The sequence below is a fragment of the Mastigoproctus giganteus genome, chromosome 9 (assembly GCF_048544385.1).
Source record: "Mastigoproctus giganteus isolate SK-2022 chromosome 9, ASM4854438v1, whole genome shotgun sequence".
Classification (NCBI taxonomy): Eukaryota; Metazoa; Arthropoda; class Arachnida; order Uropygi; family Thelyphonidae; genus Mastigoproctus; species Mastigoproctus giganteus.
The window spans coordinates 134,757,917-134,780,289 of NC_143583.1; the positions used below are offsets into that span (position 1 = coordinate 134,757,917).

Here is a 22,373-nt window from a genome sequence, read left to right on the forward strand (position 1 = left end):
TATATTTTATTCTAATTTGATATCCTGTAGTTTACTAAACATACACAAAATAAATGATCTGACACCAAATTCAGTTTATAAAGAAATTAAATATACAGTAGACTCTTGATTTTCTGGGATAGACGGTAAAAAAAAATTCCCGGATAATCGATTTCCTGGTTAATCCAAAAATACAGTAAGTTCTCGACTTATGTAAGAGATACGTTCCAGGACTTCTTATGTAAGTCGAGTTTTACATAACTCGGGAATGACTAATAAAATATTGCTATTATGTCCCTGATATGCCAAAATTACAAAAACCACATAATATCCTCAGAAGAATGAAGAAAAATAGTTATATATTTTTAATTAGTTCAATGAAAAACTTTATCTGGGGAGACATGTCTTCTCTTACGTGCTGGAGTGGCACATAAGAAAAGAAAACATAAAAGGAAGAAAGAACACGTTATTGTACTGTAAAAATTGATATCTGAATTCCGCGCTATACTTGTTAATGTTTGACCATTTTCATACATCCTTATTATTTTAATTATCTGATCCAAGTTGATCGCTTTCCTTTTTTTTTTGAATCACTTATTCTTAGGAGGGAGTATATGATGAGAGCCTTGTCGATCAATTCGGCCCTGGAAAGATTGTGCAAGGCTCAAGGGGTAGAATTTTTTTCAGCCTGGACTGTACTTGTTAACAGGAGAGTGCTTCTACAGGGATGGGATACACTTAAATAGAAAGGGTGCAAGAATATTTGCTGATGCTATCGAGGCAGTGTTAGGTGGGTCGGAAAACTGCTAGCTTGGGGGGATACAAAGACGAATAGATTCACATTAGCCACTGGCAGAGGTGAAAGAGATTTCTTGCACTGCTTCTATTGGAATCAGCAGAAGCCTGAAAAACAAGATTCAGAATATTTCAGAGACTGCTGGGAGTCATTGCGGTACAAGTAAACACATGGGTTGTGTTAGGGTAGCTAAGAATAGAAATAGGTGCATGTATACTTGCGTGTACACCAATGCTAGGAGTTTAGTAAATAAATTTGATGAATTTGAGGTATTGCTCAAAACATCAAAGGCAGATATTGTTGGGATATCAGAGACTTCGTGTCACACAGATATAAGGAATGCAGAACTGGAATTTGGGGAGTACAACGTCTACAGAAAGGATAGACTGGATAGGAAGGGAGGAGGGGTTATGCTATTAGTTAAGAAATACATAAAATCCAAGAAAGTGAAGCCCGTGGACATCGCTGGACAGTGCAATTTCGAGTCAGTTTGGTGTGACATAAGCATTGGGAGATCAAAATTGAGAGTAGGAGTGTGCTATAGGCTAATGACTCTGATGAGTATAATAAGAAACTGTACAGGGAAATAGAGTAGGCCAGTAAATCAGAGTCTTATAATGGGAGATTTCAATTTCCCAGATATTGACTGGAGTTTGGGGGCTGGTCACTCACACACTAGCAAGGCTTTTGTGGATTTATTGGATGACTGTTTTCTACATCAGCATGTTCGGGAGGCAACTAGAGGGAGGAATACTCTTGATTTGATTATCATCAGTGATTCTTCATGCATTAAGAATCTGCAGATAAATGAACCACTAGGTGGCAGTGATCACAGTGTGCTGAAGTGGGATTTACTCAAGGAGGTAACTACCATTAGGGGTAAAGGGGAGGTTTATTGCTTTCTTAAGGCGACTACGATGGACTGAGACAGTATTTAAATTCTATACAGTGGGACCAACTGATGATGTTACCAACAGCAAATGCAAAATGGGAAGCATTCAAAGAACTTATCTTGGAAGCTACTAGGCTTTACATACCAACTAAGAAATACTGTTCAATGTTTAGGCCTAAATGGATGTCAGATGAACTGATACGGCATATGGCAGAGAAGAAACATGCATGGGATACATACAAATTAACACATGACACTGAAGCCTATGATAGATACAAGTTGATCTGTAACCAAGTTACAAAGGAGGTTAGGCAGGCGAAGGCAGATTACGAGAAATCTTTGGCAAGGGATGCAAAGAAAAACAGCAAAGAGTTCTTTACTTATGTAAACTCTAGAAGGAAGGGGATGAATCAGATTGGTCCACTTGATATTGATGGGTCAACTGTTGATTATCCTGCTCAGGTAGCTAACAAACTAAATGAATATTTTGCATCGACATTCACACATGAGGAGTTATTTAGCGAGGGGAAAGCCAGAGAATCTTGTAATAACTGAGAGTAAAGTGGAGGAGAAACTGTTGAAGATAAACACAAGAAAGGCACCCGGGGTGGATGGGATCTATCCAGTTATATTAAAGGAGGGAGCAGAGGAAGTAAGCAAACCCTTAGCCATAATTATGAGAGCTTCCTTGGACTCAGGGGAGGTACCCGCAGACTGGAGATGTGCAAATGTGACCCCAATTCACAAAGGAGGATCAAAGGCTGACACAAGCAATTATAGACCTGTGAGTTTAACTTCTGTTCCAGGAAAATTAATGGAGGCACTGGTTAAAGAAGCACTGCAGGATCATTTAGACAAGACTTCAGTTATAGCTCGGACACAGCATGGTTTTGTTAAGGGGAAGTCTTGCCTGACCAATTTGATTGGATACTATGATGCAGTCACAAAAGAACTGGATGCAGGGAATAACTTTGATATTATATACTTGGATCTTAGAAAGGCTTTTGATACTGTTGCACATGGAAGACTGCTGCACAAATTGGAGCAGTGTGACATTGGAGGCAAATTGCTGCTGTGGATAAAGGGGTGGCTGAGGGGGGAGAAGACAGAGAGAGGTAATCAATGGACACTGCTCATCGTGGACTAATGTTATTAGTGGAGTCCCTCAGGGCTCAGTGTTGGGTCCATTATTGTTTTCTGTATTCATAAATGATATTGATGATGGTATATGAAGCTTAATGTCAAAGTTTGCAGACGATACAAATGTAGGCAGGGTTGTCAAGGACACTACTGACACTATGCTGCTGCAACAGGATCTGGAAAGGTTGAGCAGATAGGCTGAGAGGTGGCAAATGAAGTTTAACATTGACAAATGTAAAGTACTACACATGGGAAACAGCAACCCCAGAGCAACGTATCAACTCTGTGGTACTACAATGACAGTGGTAGAGAATGAAAGGGACCTGGGGGTGGTTGTGCAGGCAGATATGAAGTTCTCTGAGCAGTGCAGACGGGCTGCAAGAGTAGCTCATGGTGTATTGTCAATGATATATAGGAATTTTTCTAGCAGGGATAAGGAGGTGATTATCCCCTTGTATAAAGCAATGGTCAGGCCACACCTAGAGTACTGTATACAGGTCTGGAGGCCTGATTTCAAGAAGGATGTATAGCTGCTGGAACGAGTACATAGAAGGGCAACAAGATTAGTGAATGGAACAAAGGGGTGCTCTTACGAAGAAAGGCTTAAATTTTGCAAATTACAGTGTCTGGAGACTAGGCACCAGCGAGGTGATCTGATAGAGGTGTATAAAGCATTGAATGGTTTGAGCATGCTCAATGCTGATGGGATTCTTCCTCTCGCTCAGAATAATCACCTGAGAGGGCATAAATTCAAATTGAGATGTAGGATAGACGTGCGTAAATTTGCCTTTTGCCAGCGAGTGGTTGGTTGGTGGAACAGACTTCCATCCCTTGTCGTGGAAGTTGATAGCCTAAATAAGTTTAAGGCTCAGCTGGACAGGTATTTTGAACGAACAGAGGAGTGAAGTGGAAGTGGTTTTTTTTTTTTTTTTTTTTTGTTTGGCTGATGCTGCATAAGCTTGCTTTCTTGCATCAAATGCCTCTACTAATGCTAATGTTAATTGGTAACACTGCAATGTATACAAATATTCACAAAATATAGTCATATCATTATTATTTACAGGCAATACAAAATGTATTATCTGAAAATAATAATTACCTATTTCCATAATCGATGGCTCAAATCTGGTGAGTATGGGCTTGGCACTCCCAGGGTTCTGAGCTGGTTATCATCATTCTTCTCTTTCTTGGTAATTCCCTTCTACTTCTCTCTCACAGGGTAACTCAAATTGTTTTTTGGCTGGTGCAGCATAAGCCTTAGGCTTCCTTGCACCATATGGCTAATAATAATAATAATAATAATAATAATAAAATTCTTCTCTTAGTCGTCACAATGATAACGGTCAAAATGAAATTTTCTGTAAAGAGCTTCACAGGGTTAAGGCGAAAACTCACTGTTATCACTCCATGCGAGCTCACATTTCACTAAATCGTTTCTGGAGCACATTACTGGAGGTCACTGCCATAAAAAAATAATAATAAATTGCACTTTCCGGGTTATTGGGCTTTTAGTGCAATTTGCTATAAATGGGTAGTAAACTCAATCTTATTGCATTTGCAATAATACCGATAGCTGGAACTCTCTGGGTTTTGAAGTTATAGTGAAATGTGTCCCCCTTCACAGAAATCTTCAGTCATATAAAAAAATATATAAATAACATAATGTGTAAGTCCAAAGCTACGTAAGTCGGGGACTTGCTATATCGAAAAATGTTGAGCAACCTACGTAAAAAGTATGGTGATAGATAAAAAAACTTGCCACGTACTACTCAAGTGTCCAATATGATGCTTCCCTTTTTTTACGATGTCACGTATGGTTTGGTCGCCAATATTATAATGGTTCCTTAGAGATTAAACGGATGCACTGTTTTCCAACTTTTCAATAATTTCAAGTTTTTGTTTAATTGAAAGCACAACTCTTGTCTTTGCCCATAATTTTTGCTATTTCTAAATTAAAAAAAATGGTTACTATAAAAAAAATTTCGACATTCCTGACATAAATAATGAAACAAAATTTGTCCTGCAGTGCGACTGAACACAACAATCGATGCGACGCACTAAAACAAACTACACATTTGGTCTTTCTTTTTTTTTTTTTTTTTTTTTTTGAGCATCGGTTTTGAAGACAGTGGGGGTTGCAAGATAATAGGTACACTAATCTCCTAGTGACGACTTATAACGCCGCTTATTTACGACTTGCAAAACATCTGTTTATACCTAATCTAGTTATTACTTGAATTTTACGATTTCTGGTGCGCCTCCGTAGCCAGATGGGCAGGAGCAGCAGTGCATAGCACACGCTTCTTGATTAGACCGGGGTTCGAGCCACGACCACCGCATATCCCCAGAGCAATATGGCCTTAGTTGCTAATGCTCCTGAAAACCAAATAACAAACAAACGATTTCTTGTTGTTTTTTTTTTTTTTTTTTTTTTAATTTGGAGTCCGAAGTGTCCTAGTTAATCCGATCCCTGGTAAATCGAGAGTCTGCTGTAATTAACCCATGTACGGTACTAAGTACTATAGGTTCTATATCTCTCATGTTTGGGATTTTCTTAAAAAAATATATATTTTTTCAAAACTTAGCATAATCATCGTGATAATTAAGCAAACTGAATTCAACGAGCTTTTGGTTCTACAAAACTTAAATTCCAAATTTAAGGAACATTCCTTATTAACCTATAAAGTGGTATCCATGTCCAATGAAAAAAGTACAATATCTCTTCTAGTAGTCATGAACAATTTCAATGAAAATAAAAACAGCAGTTAACAGCATCAGTAATGACCATTCAGTGCTTGGCAAACTAGCCCAATTTTTCTGTCCCTTGTGGGTAGCACTGTTCGTAGAGTCACCATCCTCCTCATACCGAGTTCGAATCACATTGATGATGTAAGGGGAATGTTGATGGGTCTTTTTCACAACGTGATTCAGTTGGTCTCCAGCAAGGGTAGCATGGTTTTTCTCCCAGAAACTTGCGTTTTACATCCATCAAACAAGCAAATCAACTGCAGAACACATGCAATTTGCAGACAATGTATATGGCTTCAGTTGTTGATATGCCTAAAACCTTATAACAAGCAAAAAGCAGTTGACTGTCTTGGATAAACATTCTCTTTTCAGCAAGACCTTAAGAATCTATAACTTAAAGTTGGCTGACATGACTTTCCTCTTGAATGTGGGTTTAAAAATGGTGTAACAAACTTTAATAACCTTAGTCTCTGTATACTTCCATGTGGTTTAATTTTGAGGAAGGGATAGCCAAGATGCAATCACCAGGTATCAATCAAATACAGGAAATACCTTACTTCTTCTGTCATTAGAAATACATTCATTGCTGGAACAAAATATGGAAGTAGAAATATATGCCTTTATGCATAATATCCAACTTTAAAACATGATGATGATTGTGGAACACAGAAATAAACTAACTCCATTTATTTAAATTAAGCACTGCAACCAATCACACAGCACCACATATAAAACAATATACCAGCAATAATCCTTCATAACATAACTCCCTTTAGCAGCTATTTTTCTTTCAAACACATTTGTTCTAACATAGTAATTATACTCTCCTGTGTCACATGATCAAAAAAAAAAAAAATAGCATGGTGAAAACTTGGCTGACACTGGAAAATCTGGTGCACTATGGTCATAGTTGCCGATGCCCCCAATAAATCCCAAAACAAACAAACAAACTGGAAAATCACTAATGTATTAGTAGCAATGAAGCTAATTTTTCCTTATAAGTAGAATAATGAAGAAAATGCTTTTCACACCAGGTTAATTCATTGTCAGACACCAGCAAATGTATTTATACTTAGTTAATAACTCTTTTAAAAGATAATTATTTGTTTAAACATTACTATGGTGAATAACATTAGTAGGCCTCATATTTGAAATAAGCACAAAGTAGAAATCAGAAGCTGTATGAACCTTAACACGTTCGCTGCCGGTCATCAGTCAGCATGCTATTGTCAATAGCGCGGCACAGAAGGCGGAGACTGTCGCCAGAAGCCGACTGTGTTTCCATAACCAAAAAGCTTGAAAATTGGTAATAAGGGATTGTTCGGTATACCATATCAATATTTAAGTGTCGTATAAGCAGTTTCCAAAAGATTTTGAGATTCACGCGCCAGCGTGTGATAGGCACTGGAGGTCAAATTTGGCTTTAAATGCCGCATCACGCGCTGGCGCGTGACATAAAAACATAATAATATAGTTTGTAAATAATAAAACAAAAAACATGGTAACATTAAGAAATACGTTTTATTTCATACCGAACCAATACAGATTATAAATACTGTGTGTCAGAATGTTACTTATGTATAATTTTCGCACAATCTAAGCAATAGCCGGGTGATCCTTCACAAACACTGCAGATATAGATTGTATCCTTACGTTTCCCTTCGGAATAGCAACGTTTGCATTGCTTCCTCAATATCTTTCCACCTTTTCTTTCTTCCCGTGGTTTGAGCACATGTTCCAGTTCAGGTACATGATGCACAGTATGAGGGAGATCAGATGGCTGTTTTAATAAAGATCTGATCACTGATAAACGGAAGTCATAAAGTTGCACCTTGTTATGTGAATATTTATTATAGATATGGTGTGCATTTATCATTATTAGTTGCAAAATATGCATAAATATTTTTGTAGGCCACCTAATGGTTTTCCTTTCGCAAGGATAATAGGCAAGCATTTGATCTTGCTTGTCTATGCCTGACATAAATCTATTATACTGAATTATAGGCAATGGTTTTGATTTCAGTTCGCCTCGTTTGTTCTGCATTTCCACCATATCATTTTGGTATTCTGTAGATATGTAACTGACATCTCTTCTATCCTTCCACTTAGCAATCATTACACCACGGGCACACCTTGATAAAGTTTCTCCTTTCTTCAGTTTTTTTTCTCGAACCTCTTTCGGAAATGTTTTCCTATTACTTCTGATTGTCCCAGTACAATGTGTTTGTCTGTCAGCGAGACACTTAGCGAGTTCATAGCTATTGTAATAATTGTCCATAAATATGCTATGCCCGACATCTAACATCCCATCAAGTAAGTTCATGACGACTTTTTGTGCATGTCCTTTTCCACCAGAATCATCCAACATACCGGTATACACTTGAAATTTTGATAACCATGCCAGTAGGCGTTGTGATCATATACAACTTGATGCCGTACTTATGGCATTTGTTTTGAATGTACTGTCGAAAAACAAGCCTTCCACGCCACAATATCATAGACTCATCTAAGCTAATCTCACGTCCTGGATAATATATTTCCGACATTCGTTCATTGAACAGATTCACCATTTTCCGAATTTTATATAGGCAATCCCGTGGACATACCTCTTTCTTTTCTGGATTTTTTGCAAAATGCAAGGCCCGCAGTAATAATAAGAAACGATTCCTGCTCATGTTGTGTGCGAATACATGTAATCCGAACAGCTTATCTGTTTTCCAATAATCTTGTATGCGGTTCAGTCGAATGGTTCCCATATGTAAAATTAATCCTAAAAATACCAGCATTTCATCTCTAGTGGTGTCCGTCCATGCATTTATTCGAGAATGTTCTTTATTTTCTCTGGGAAGAAGTATTTCATGAGCATAAACATTTGTTTGTGTAATTATTTCATCCAAGATATTGTCGGTTAATAAATGACGAAAGTAATCTATTGGATTCTCACCTGGCACGGGTTGCAGCAAAGACTCTGATTTTGTGAAACGAAACTGTTTCATCGATGTTACGTCATTTTCCCACACGACGTTTTCCAACTTACAGGGATCCTGCAGTGAAAGTGTAGCCTCTTCCACAATACCTTCTTCATCTACACTTTCCGAATCCGAAGCGTCCTTTGGAGGGATAAAATCTTCATCATCGTCGTAACTGACGTCACTGGAATATACGTCAGATAAATCCTCCAATATTTCTGCAATTTCTTCATCTGTAAGGGATTTTTTATAGTGCACTTTTCTTCTTTTCGGGCCCGACTGGCCTGCTAAACTGTCATCTGCACAACTCATATTACAAGGCTTTTCCTCATGTCACGTAACAAAATATTCAACACCACATACAACTAAATATAGTTTAAACCCTTTACTTGACGCCAAAACAAATATAAACAGCAGAAACACAATGCCAACTGAAGTTGACAACTTCATACAAAAGTCTAGTGAATCCCGCGCCCGCGCGTGATTGGCTACTGGGTAATGATGCCACATCCCGCGCCAGAGCGTGATTGGCTCTTCAATACTGCTGCGACATCACGCGCTGGTGCGTGATCGGCAGCGAATGTGTTAATCTCTATGCTTATGAACTAATTATACTTTGTTACAATTTTTGATACTTGACATCTATTTTAAAGATTAACATGCAATTTTAGAAGTTTAATGCTTCTACAAAACTGAAAGTTTATTAAATAAAAATTTATTTAAATAAAACAGGCATGAACAATATTGTTTTTCTTTTGGTGGCTAATTTTTCAGTCAGAGGAAGGGGGCATCTTCTTGTAATGAGCCAATTTTTTAAAAAGTATTTCAGTGGCCAGAAATAACTAAGTTTACAGATTGAATGGTAATTTATTGTATGTTAATTTCAATAAAACTATTTAATATCTTATTTCTGTTTAATTTTTGTGCAATTGAATTGAACAGCAGTGGCTTTGATACAGACATGTTGCTATTTTAGACAAGCCACATATAAGCGATAAACCAAGGGTATTACTTAACTGCATTTTGACCAGCTGGGTTCATATAACTAGAAAACTGAAGCCAACTAGAGTTGTGAACATTAAAATCACCAAGGAAAATGATGCATTCGGTAGATAATAATGTGAAAATAGAGGGGGAGGAACATATGAGTTAAATGAAATTTTTGGATACGGCGTACATATAGGAAGGATATACCCAGCTCCTTGACATAATGACTTTAGCAATGCGCACTACTCACACTTGCTCCATTCATCAGTTGGCAGAGTAGACACAGTGAGATTATACGCCATCTGATCCAGATGCCCCCTAGAGAGTTATCAGTGGGTTCAGTCTGGTGGGCTATCTAGCAGCCAGCATAAAAATACCATTTTAGAGCTGTACCCTCAGATTGTAAGAAATATTGGACCTTGTTACGATGCCCATCATATCCTCAAAAGACATGATTCATACTGATGGAACAGATGAGGTTGCTGGAACTTTGCTCTGTTGAGTAAACCTTAGTTTCAACACTTCAAGCTTCTTATAATCAAAGTGGTGTTGCACCAGACAGTGAGTCATCTACTACCTAGTATTGCCTGGTGACACACAGAAGGGCAGCATTTTTCACTGTCATGTGGATGCTACACCTCAGTCTCCTGCTTACATTGGGTCACACCTTGAGTAGTCACATTTAGTATACTAGACTCATTGTTTTTCACACCTTGTCATGGAAGATATACCCAAGGATACTAACAGTTGCTTGGCACACTATAGCCTTATATGCTGATGCGCCATAAAAATCCAAATAACCAACCAACAGTTGCATATAATGACTGGATTTCACCGAAATTTGGTCTACTCAACTCACAAATGGGACATGAAAATTAATTCCATCAGTGGTTTAAACTCCTAGGTAACAAGCTCTAGCCTATCATACCTGGAAAAATGTCAGTGACAGGCTTCAAGTACCTGTGTGATATGTATAAAAAAAAATGAATTAGATAGTATGAATCAGAGCTGTTAATACTCAATATATAAAAAAATAATAATAATAATAATAATTTCCAGATTCTATTGGTTTGATTTTAATGAAATTTGAAAAAGTTGGACATATTATTCTAGAAGAGCCAAATATAAAATTTCATAAAAATTCATCCACTGAGAGTTAAGTTATTACATGCAGATGGACAGACAAAGAAATAATATTTGCCAGATTTATTTTGGTCCAGTGTTAGCAAAACTTGGGATGGCCTGATAAGTTTTTCTGAGAGCCAAGCTCAGCAGATCATGAAAATTGATCTGCTGAGGGTCCATGTTATTATGGGCAGATGGATGGACAAAAAAATAAAAATAAATAAATAAAATAATTGCCAGATTTACACTGGTTTGATTTGATTTCAGTGAAATTTTGGATGGATCAACAGATTTTTCTAAAAGAGCTAAATATAAAAGTATATGAAAATCCATTCACTAGGAGTAGAGTTATTACATGCAGATGGATGGAAAGACATCCATGTTGAAGGCAATAGGCACTTTATGCATATATACTAGCATGCCTGAAAAATATCTAATTTTATTTTGTGAAACAGTTTCTTTCGAGAGATGCTATGATGCTTTATTTCAAACAACTGAAGTTGAAATTTTTTTTCTTTTAAACCACAAAGCAATCTTAAATATTATTGAGATAAACAACCTTCCTCAATATGCAATAGAATAAACCATCCAAGACAAAAAAAAAAAAAAAGACTCGGAAACATGCTTCATTCATTTCAAATAAGGTAGAATTACTAAAAATGTTTTACCAATATTTTTGTGGTTTGTGATGAATATGCTCAGCACATTACTAGTGGTCAGATTAATAGGCAGTGTCATATAAGGAACATCTGAGGAGTTGAATATCCCCAAAAAAGTTTTGGCCTTAGCACTGTCTGCAGTTTCTGCCTTTAAAGAGATGTTATTATTGTATATCCATTGGTACCAGTGAAAGGTATTTGATATTACAGTTGAAGAGATTTGTCTTTTATTTATGAAATGTTTTTGTATTGCTGAAAGGAGCATCATCTTCACATGCTTGATGATGGATTATATCCTATACTTTTTTCTTTTTTTGTTTCTGTTGCCATTTCAACAAATTACAGCAGTCACATTATAAAAAGATCAGTGACTGCTGGTATAAAAAGGGAGTACAATGCCATCAAAATATATTTGTTTATTTCGTTAAAATTTTTTTTCAAAGGTACCTATTGATGATTTGCTGTCTGAAAGATGTTCGGATTCGCCATCCACTTCAATTTATCCTGTCTGTCCAGTAGACTTCTTGACTGAACCAGCTTCTGATGTGCTGCATGAAGAAAAGATTTTAAAGAACCAGGGTGTAATGTGTCAGCCTTCTGTCACATCTGCAGGAACACTATGTAAGCCAATTCAACGTAGTCTGGGTATACAGACAGGTAAGTAATTCAGTTTATACTATAAGCTTAATTTTGGTGAATACTGAGCAGGTAGTGCCCATCATAAAAAAAATTATTCCTGATTTTATTCATTATTTTCATATCACTGATATTAAGTGTCCATCTAGAAAATCAATTGTGGTTCATTGATGGCTATCATTTGTTCTCTCCTATACAACACCAAGGTTTTTACTTGTTATTGTATAGGAGATCCATTTTTGAAGTATGTTTAACCAAACTGTTTAACTTAAGTTATTTGAGATTATTAATTATAATGAATGAATAGGGGGCTTCATCCCCTGCTCGCTTTGCTCACCAAGCCTGCACGTTTTTCAACATAAAATGTAGAGGTATAATGGAGTAAGTCAAATCTTTTCTTTGTAAAAGACACCTGTCAAAATGCACTGATCGATATCTAATCAGGAAATGACCTATGTAATTATTTACCTGTGCATTTGTAGTGATGTAATCGCCCACCCACTTGTACCACGTGACCCGCATCCCTCTTCTCCCATTGGCTACCCCACCACGAGGCATTCTCAAAGTGGAATAAATATCACTATGTAATTATTTACCTGCATTTACATAAGTCACTTAGGAAAAGGCCTTTTGCTGCTGGTTCCATAATGCATGAGGAATATTGTTGCATCTAAAAGAGCAGGACTAAAATATTTACAAATATACAAGCTATATCGGGTCCCTTCATAAGCTGACATTACAATGGAAATCAAATGATGCCAGGTGTGGTCATGTATTAGACAGTGAAGCACATGCATGAGGTTGATGAACGTTTGGAAACAATTGTCTTTCAATGCGACAAACGTTGGCATGCATCCCACTTACGCACTCTACATTGTCAATAGCAAGTGTCTGATTCTGCCTGGTAACCCATTTGTGTGCCTTCCATCTAACATTCACCAACCTCAATGTGCTTCACTGTCTAATACTACATGACAACGCCTGGCATCATTTGATGTTCCATTGTAACGTTTTTTTGTATATTAGTGTCTGTCAGCTAATGAAGGGACCCATTGTTCCGATATAGTAGAGGTATGATTGTAAATAATTTAGTTTTTTGTAAATATTTGTATACGTTTTGTATTGTATAAGGTTATTATTTGTATAATAATAACATTATAACTCACTGATCGAAATCTAATCAGGAAATCACCTATGTAATTATTTACCTGCATGCTTGTAGTGATGTAATTTCCCCGCCCTCTTCTCCCATTGACTCGAATAAATATCACTAGGAGGAAAACTTTTTAAATGTCTAGAGAGATATTAATTATGTTTCCAGATCAGTGTTATTTTTAATATCCTGTTCTCTGCATGATTATAGATTATATTTTGGCTTAAAAAATGCCCTTAAATGCCAGCTGATACTTGAAAACTTTTTTTTTCCTTTATTTTTTGTATGTATGCTTTTGTAAATTTTATTTAAAAGTACTATTTTTGGAGGCTTTGGACAAAATTTTTACTTAACAAAAAACTTATTTTTTCAGATTTTTCACAAAGTGGTTTAAAAATTCCAAATCTTCAAGCAAATCTGGTGAGTTGACCTGTTCTGCTTAATTATAATAATTTGAAAATGTCTGCCAGACATATTTTGCAAGGGCAAAATTTTTTTATTTTTTTACCCAGAGAAAATAATAATAATTAAATTTATTTGAAAACCCTTTCTGTACATGAGATCTCAATGGTTAATATTTGTTCATATAGTATTAAGGTGTTAGCCAGTATTAAGGAGGCAGCATAAGTGAAAGGTGACTAAGATGTTAGCCGCCCTTCACTTATGCTGCCTCAACCCAAAAAAACCAACCTGATTTTAACTACTTTAGTTGAATATGAAGTTAGAGTTCATCATAGAATTATTTACAAAAGTAACAGCTATTTGAAAAAGAAAAATTGAAAATTAGTTTAAGAAATAAAGTACTGGTCAAGCAGAGTTTGTTTTCCAGGTTGACAAAGAAATTTCAGACTTTTCCTTTTAATCTGTTATTTGCACTGCATAATTAAACCTTTAAACTACTTGTTGTGGTTATAAGAACTGAAGTTATTTGCCACTAGTAAAGTGAATAGAGTCAATTATAAAAATAAAATTAGTGTTTAAGTTTTCCTTTAATATGATCTTGAATGTTGCTTCCACAAGCAAAGGATTTGTAATTTATTATTATGGGAGACTATTATTAGTGCAACGAAATTTAAATTTTCTATTGATAATCCAGTATACCTCATGAAGTTAGAGTTCATCATAGAATTATTTACAAAAGTAATGGCTATTTTAAAAAGAAAAATTAAAAATGAAATTTAAAATAATTATAATAAAAACCTTCAAAAATTTCAAATTTAATAGCATATAGAACTCTACTTAACTTGCACAAATGCACAGTAGTGTAGCACACATACATTCACTATGTAAATTTAAAGACACTTCATTTGTTTCTGCCTACATATTTACAACTAATATACATGAAAACATGGGGTTGAAATAAGACCTCTCCACAAAATACTCAATAAGGTCCATGAGAACTTTAGACTATACCAGATTCAGCACCTCCGTAACCAGATGGGCAGGAGCAAGCAGTGCGTAGTACACACTTCTTGATTAGGCCAGGGTTTGAGCCCATGACCACCAAATACGGAGGATGTGGAAAGGTCAGGGAATGACCACAGCATACCCCGGAGCAATATGGCCTTAGTTGCTAATGCTCCTAAAACCCAAATAACAAACAAGCTATACCAGATTCAATTGTTCTTGAAGCTCCTTTTGGAGCTTCAAGATGATTATCACTCCCTGCTAATGATTTCTGTACTGTCAGCCTTATGATGTCATTGTAAAATTTGTATGGATGATGATCAAGTTCAGAATATTCTTGCCCCTAGTACTTTCTCTAATATGTTGATATAAATAATAATCATCTAGTTTATTTTAAATGGTGTCCCCCATGGTAACTTTCCACGAGAAAGTGGGTTTCCTCCTACTTACTCCTCTCAAAAAGAGGCAAATTGAAATTGCGTATAATAATACATTCGCACTTGCTCACCCATTCCATCTGAATATAGAGGTGCTCGTTGTAACCTTCACAATCTTGTCTGTAGTGTACCATATATTCTGAAATATGTTATCATACCACAGTGAAGCTCATCATTCAGGAGTTTGAATTCACTCATTTTATTGGTAGCATTCCTGATATTATTGTAGACACAGTTAAAACTAAGTGCTCTTGTTTTAACTGTCTAATACTACATGTAGAACTTAAGCCTTTCTTGGTAAGAGGACCCCTTCGTTCCCCTCACCAATCTTGTTGCCCTTCTCTGTTCATGCTCAAGCAGCTCTACATCCTTCCTAAAATGAGGCCTCTAGACCTGTACGCAGTACTCAAAGTGTGGCCTGACCATTGCCTTATACAAAGGAATAATCACCTCCTTTTCCCCACTACTATGACATATACCTGTATAATTCACTACTATGACATATACCTTGAACCTTTTGTTTGTTTCAAACATCACAAACCTTAGCATATCCTGATAATACCATCTTTTGTTGCCACAAACAAGAACACTTGAGTGTATGCAAACTAGTGATGGGCATAATTTATAGATTTCACTAATTGAGATAATAAATGATTATCTCTGTTATTGAATATTAAAGCATATTAAATCTAAGGCAGTTCATCCAGTTGACATGGGTGACAAGTACGATGTTGAGTCATTTTGATGTGTATAAGCAGTGAAAAAACAAAATTGAGAGTAGGAGTATGTTATAGGCATAATGACTGTGATGAGACACCAAACAGCTACACAGAAAAATAGAGTGGACCAGCAAATCAGAATGTCTCATAATGGGAGATTTTAATTTTCATGATGTTGACTGGAATTTGTAGGTTGGTCACATGCACTAGCAACACTTTTGTGGATTTCTTGGATCACTTTTCTACAGCAACATGTTAGAGAGGCAACAAGAGGAAGCAGTACTTATGATCTGATTATCAGCAGTGATTCTTCATTCATCAAGGATCTGCAGGTAAAAGACCCACTGAGCGGCAGCGATCACAGTGTACTAATGTGGAATTTAATTAAAGACGTAACTACTATCAAGGGTGAGCTTCTGCTTTCATAAGAGTGACTACAGTGGTCTCAGCTACATTTTAAATTCTGTGCTGTGGGATCAACTGATTATGTTACCAACAGCAAATTCTAAATGGGAAATATTTAGGGAAGTAATCAAAGAAGCTACTAGGCTTTTCATACCAATGAAGAAATATTGTTCAAGGCTTAGACTTAAATGGATGTCAGATGAATCATTGGACACGTAGCAGAGAAGAAAAGTTCATGGGATGCATATAAATTATCAGATGATACAGAAGCCTATGGTAGATATAAATTAATCTGTAATCAAGTCACAAAGGAGGTTGGGCAAGTTAAGGCAGATTATGAGAAGTCACTGTCAAGGAATGCAAAGACTTCTATTCTTATTAACAGTAGAAGGAAAAGGTTGAATCCTATTGGACCAATTGATGTCTTTGGGCTAACTGTTGATGACCCTGCTCAGGTTGCAGACAAATTGAATAGGTATTTTGCATCTACATTCACACATAAGGAATTATTTAGGGAAGGAGGTGCCAGAAGTTTATCAAACTCTAATGAAGAGCTAAATGGGGCAAAGGTTGATGACATTGTAGAGCGGATGTCATCTTTTAAGGGCACAAAAGGTGATATAGTTGTACACGTTGGCACTAATGATATTAAGAGTAGGAGACCGGCAGAATTACTTAACAAGTACAGTTCACTGTTGAAAAAAAGCCGTGAATTAGGGTTGAATTTGAAAGTGTCTGCAATTCTGCCCAGACACGATAGGAGGAGGTATATGATGAGAGCCCTGTCGGTCAATTTGGCCCTGGAAGGATTGTGCAAGACTCAAGGGGTACAATTTTTTTCAGCCTGGTCTGTACTTGTTAACAGGAGTGACTGCTTCTATAGGGATGGGATACACTTAAATAGAAAGGGTGCAAGAATATTTGCTGATGCTATCGAGGCAGTGTTAGGTGGGTCGGAAAACTGCTAGCTTGGGGGGATACAAGTACTAATAGGTTAACAGTAGCCACTGGCAGAGGTGAAAGTGATTCTTGCACTGCTTCTATTGGAATGAGCCGCAGCCTGAAAATTAGATGCAGGATATTTCAGAGACTGATGGGAATCATTGGGGTACAAATAAACACATAGGTTGTGTTAGGGTAGCTAAGAAAAAGAACAGGTGCATGTATACTTGCATGTACACCAATGCTAGGAGTTTAGTAAATAAATTTGATGAATTTGAGGTGTTGCTCAAAACATCAAAGGCAGATATTTTGGGGATTTCAGAGACGTGGTGTCACACAGATATAAGGAATGCAGAACTGGAATTTGGAGAGTACAATGTCTACAGAAAGGATAGACAGGGTAGGAAGGGAGGAGGGGTTATGCTATTAGTTAAGAAATACATAAAATCCAAGGAAGTGAAGCCAGTCGACACTGCTGGACAGTGTTGAGTCAGTTTGGTGTGACATAAGCATTGGGATATCAAAATTGAGAGTAGGAGAGTGCTATAGGCCTAATGACTCTGATGAGTATAATAAGAAACTGTACGGGGAAATAGAGTGGGCCAGTAAATCAGAGAGTCTTATAATGGGGGATTTTAATTTCCCAGATATTGACTGGAATTTGGGGGCTGGTCACTCCACACACTAGCAAGGCTTTTGTGGATTTATTGGATGATTGTTTTCTACATCAGCATGTTCGGGGGACAACTAGAGGGAGTAATACTCTTGATTTGATTATCAGTAGTGATTCTTCATGCATTAAGAATCTGCAGGTAAATGAACCACTAGGTGGCAGTGATCACAGTGTGCTGAAGTGGGATTTACTCAAAGAGGTAACTACCATTAGGGGTAAAGTGAAGGGTTATTGCTTTCGTAAAGGTGACTACGATGGACTGAGACAGTATTTAAATTCTATACAGTGGGACCAACTGATGATGTTACCAACAGCAAATTCAAAATGGGAAGCATTCAAAGAACTTATCTTGGAAGCTACTAGGCTTTACATACCAACTAAGAAATATTGTTCAAGGTTCAAGGCCTAAGTGGATGTCAGATGAACTAATGAGACATATGGCAGAGAAGAAAAATGCATGGGATACATACAAATTAACACGTGACACAGAAACCTATGATAGATACAAGTTGATCTGTAACCAAGTTACAAAGGAGGTTAGGCAGGCGAAGGCAGATTACGAGAAATCTTTGGCAAGGGATGCAAAGAAAAACAGCAAAGAGTTCTTTACTTATGTAAACTCTAGAAGGAAGGGGATGAATCAGATTGGTCCACTTGATATCGATGGGTCAACTGTTGATTATCCTGCTCAGGTAGCTAACAAACTGAATGAATATTTTGCATCGACATTCACACATGAGGAGTTATTCAGCGAGGGGAGTGCCAGAGGTGTATTCAACTCTGGCAGTAAGCTAGAGAATCTTGTAATAACTGAGAGTAAAGTGGAGGAGAAATTGTTGAAGATAAATACAAGAAAGGCACCCGGGGTGGATGGGATCTATCCAGTTATATTAAAGGAGGCAGCAAAGGAAGTAAGCAAACCCTTAGCCATAATTATGAGAGCTTCCTTGGACTCAGGGGAAGTACCCATGGACTGGAGATATGCAAATGTGACCCCAATTCACAAAGGAGGATCAAAAGGCGACACAAGTAATTATAGACCTGTTAGTTTAACTTCTGTTCCTGGAAAATTAATGGAGGCACTGGTTAAAGAAGCACTGCAGGATCATCTAGACAAGACTTCAATTATAGCTCAGACACAGCATGGTTTTGTTAAGGGGAAGTCTTGCCTGACCAATTTGATTGGATACTATGATGCAGTCACAAAAGAACTGGATGCAGGGAATAACTTTGATATTATATACTTGGATCTTAGAAAGGCTTTTGATACTGTTGCACATGGAAGACTGCTGCACAAATTGGAGCAGTGTGGCATTGGAGGCAAATTGCTGCTATGGATAAAGGGGTGGTTGAAGGGGAGAAGACAGAGAGTGGTAATCAATGGACACTGCTCATCGTGGACTAATGTTATTAGTGGAGTCCCTCAGGGTTCAGTATTGGGTCCATTATTGTTTTCTGTATTTATAAATGATATTGATGATGGTATATCAAGCTTAATGTCCAAGTTTGCAGACAATACGAAGGTTGGCAGGGTTGTCAAGGACACTACTCACACTATGCTACTGCAACAGGATCTGGAAAGGTTGAGCAGATGGGCTGAGAGGTGGCAAATGAAGTTTAACATTGACAAATGTAAAGTACTATATATGGGAAACAGCAACACCAGAGCAACGTATCAACTCTGTGGTACTACACTGACAGTGGTAGAGAATGAAAGGGACCCGGGGGTGGTTGTGCAGGCAGATATGAAGTTTTCTGAGCAATGCAGACTTGGCTGCAAGAGTAGCTCATGGTGTATTGTCAATGATATATAGGAATTTTTCTAGCAGGGATAAGGAGGTGATTATTCCCTTGTATAAGGCAATGGTCAGGCCACACCTAGAGTACTGTATACAGGTCTGGAGGCCTCATTTCAAGAAGGATGTAGAGATGCTGGAACGAGTACAGAGAAGGGCAACAAGATTAGTGAATGGAAGAAAGGGGTGCTCTTACGAAGAAAAGCTTAAGTTTTGCAAAGTACAGTGTCTGGAGACTAGGCACCAGCGAGGTGATCTGATAGAGGTGTATAAAGCCTTGAATGGTTTGAGCATGCTCAATGCTGATGGGATTCTTCCTCTTGCTCAGAATAATCACCTGAGAGGGCATAAATTCAAATTGAGGAAAGACGGATGTAGGATAGACGTGAGGAAATTTGCCTTTAGCCAGCGGGGGGGGGGGGGGGGTTGGTGGAATAGACTGCCATCCCTTGTCGTGGAAGTTGATAGCCTAAATAAGTTTAAGGCTCAGCTGGACAGGTATTTCGAACGAACAGAGGGGTGAAGTGGAAGTGGTTTTTTTTTTTTTTTTTTATTTATTTATTTATATTTTTTTTTGGCTGATGCTGCATAAGCTTGCTTTCTTGCATCAAATGCCGCTACTAATGCTAATATATATATATATATATATATAAATATATATAAATGACTTTGTGATAACTGAAAGGAAAGCGGAGAAGACTGGTTATTTTTTTATATAGCCAATTGGGTTAAGAACTGGCATTTTATTTATATTGTTTGCTTTCAATACATTGATGGCTTTGTCTTTGTGTAGTTCTAGGATGGTTTTTTCTCTTCTCTTGTAAAGTTTGGAATTTTTGGGAGAATTTTTTTATTTTCTTGTAATTAGCATTTTGTAGTACATGAGAGTTTTCTAGTTGTATGACCCAGCTAATAGAGATAATAAGGTTTTCTATTACTACGCTGCTTTTCATTTATCTACCAGAGTACAAAAAAAATCTTAACCACCAAAATCTTGGGCATTGCTTCACCAATGGCCCTTTGAAGTACACAGTTAATGCTATTTGTCTTTGTAGATGCATCACATAACTGATGAGCTCTTCTCCAGTGGAGCCACCTTCCCTTGGTCATTGCCAGTCTTGTGTCATTTTGCACAATAACAATAAATCTGACCCTAATATTGCTCAGATCATGCCACTGGAATTATTCTTATAGAATGAAGTTCTTTATTTCTTATACAGTATCTTATTTCTTGCCATGGTGTTCCCCATGGTATCAGGAAAACTGAATTTGCTGGTAATGTTTAACTTCAATAACACTTGTTCTAGAAAAGAGCACACTAACCTGCAGTTAGCATGTTCTAACATGCTAACATTTATGAGCACATCATAAATATTTTTTCCTTTGTATCAAAAAAAAAAAAAAAAAAAAAAACCCTGGGCTCTTTCACTTTCAGTGTTGTTTTCTTCTGAATAGCCTCAAAGTAACAAACACAATTCTCCCTAACATGAAATATTGTTCCTATATATCTGGTATGGCCTCTTCCAAACTTTTGTTAAGCTTTAAATTTTTTGTACTAACTTTAGTCTTTATTTATGCCTTTATACTTATCTTTGTAACAGTTCTTAGCTAATTTCTAGAGAATGTAAGAAATATAAGTCTAAGATCAGCAAGGGTCATCTGTCTACTCAACCCATATGTAGTACTAGAGATATAGCCTTAAATATTTTTGTGGTTATTGAAGTCTCTAGTACTTTGGGGTTACCTTAAAAATAAAAAAGGGGGGGGGGAATAGTAGTAGGAAGCAACCAGTTCATTTATATTTCTTGGTTGCCTTGAGCATTTTTCTGCAAATACCACTCTAATCAATGTATATTTTTTGAGTATATAGTTATATTATTTAATATTTACAGGACTTAGGGTCAAGTCTTCCAACAGTAAAGGGCTTGTTAGAAATGAATGAAGAAGAAAATACAGAAACATTGGAAGGTAAATTTAGGAATAGTATTTGTAATATTATGATATGTATTCATCTTGTTTATTCAAAATTTATTTAACGTTTAGTTACAAGGTGTGTTGTATTTTAAGTCTTTGAGGTGGGCATGATGGAGGGTAGTATTAATGGAAAGGCCTACAGATGTTTTTTTTTTTTTTACATCTTTTACTTTTCAAGTAACAGAGGTGCCTCCGTAGCCAGGTGGGCAGGAGCAGCAGTGAGTAGCACACACTTCTTGATTAGACCGGGGTTCGAGCCTGTGACCACCAAATACGGAGGATGCAGAAAGGTCAGGGAATGACCACCGCATATCCCTGGAGCAATATGGCCTTAGTTGCTAATGTTCCTAAAAAAAAAAAAAAAAACTAAAATCAAGTAACATAGCATCTTTATACCATATAGGAAATTGTCATATTTACTTTAATCTCTGCAGGTTAGCATAATAATAATAAAAAACACTTTGGTATTCAAAAAAGCTACAATAATGGTAGCAAGAACTGTATGAGATTCAGTAATCCTTTATTGACATAAGGTTGTTTTGTCATCATACCTGCCAACTTTTAGAAATTAAAGGACTTAAGATTTTTTAATAGAGATCTAGCTTTTTGCATTTATAACTGATAAAGGCTAGATTGTTCTTTCCATATTAATTGATGCATATTATATCCACTGCAACATATATTATATGTTGCAGTGGGTCAATCATGTATATTTTCACAAAATACAGTGAACTGTATTTTAAAGTTCCTTTGTTTATTTATTTTATTTTTCCTCCATTTTCCTCAGTTATTTTGCAATTGAATAGAACAAGTATTAAAGATTTTTGCTAATGCAAAATCTTTATTTTTTGACCTAGTTGTAGTTTATTATTAGTGCACCGGCCTCCGTAGCCGAGTGGGCAGGAGCGGGAGTGCAGTAGCACACGCTCTTTGAGT

General features: G+C 36.8%; 1 protein-coding gene across 1 annotated transcript in view; it reads left to right on the forward strand.

Moving 5' to 3' along the window:
* LOC150080754 (uncharacterized) overlaps positions 1-22,373 on the forward strand; it is a 161,395-nt gene that overhangs the window by 132,639 nt on the left and 6,383 nt on the right. The window contains exons 6-8 of the mRNA XM_090380807.1: positions 11,739-11,952; positions 13,458-13,504; positions 21,356-21,431. Of these exons, the coding sequence (XP_090236933.1) occupies positions 11,739-11,952; positions 13,458-13,504; positions 21,356-21,431 (337 nt within the window). The remainder of the gene's footprint in view (positions 1-11,738; positions 11,953-13,457; positions 13,505-21,355; positions 21,432-22,373) is intronic.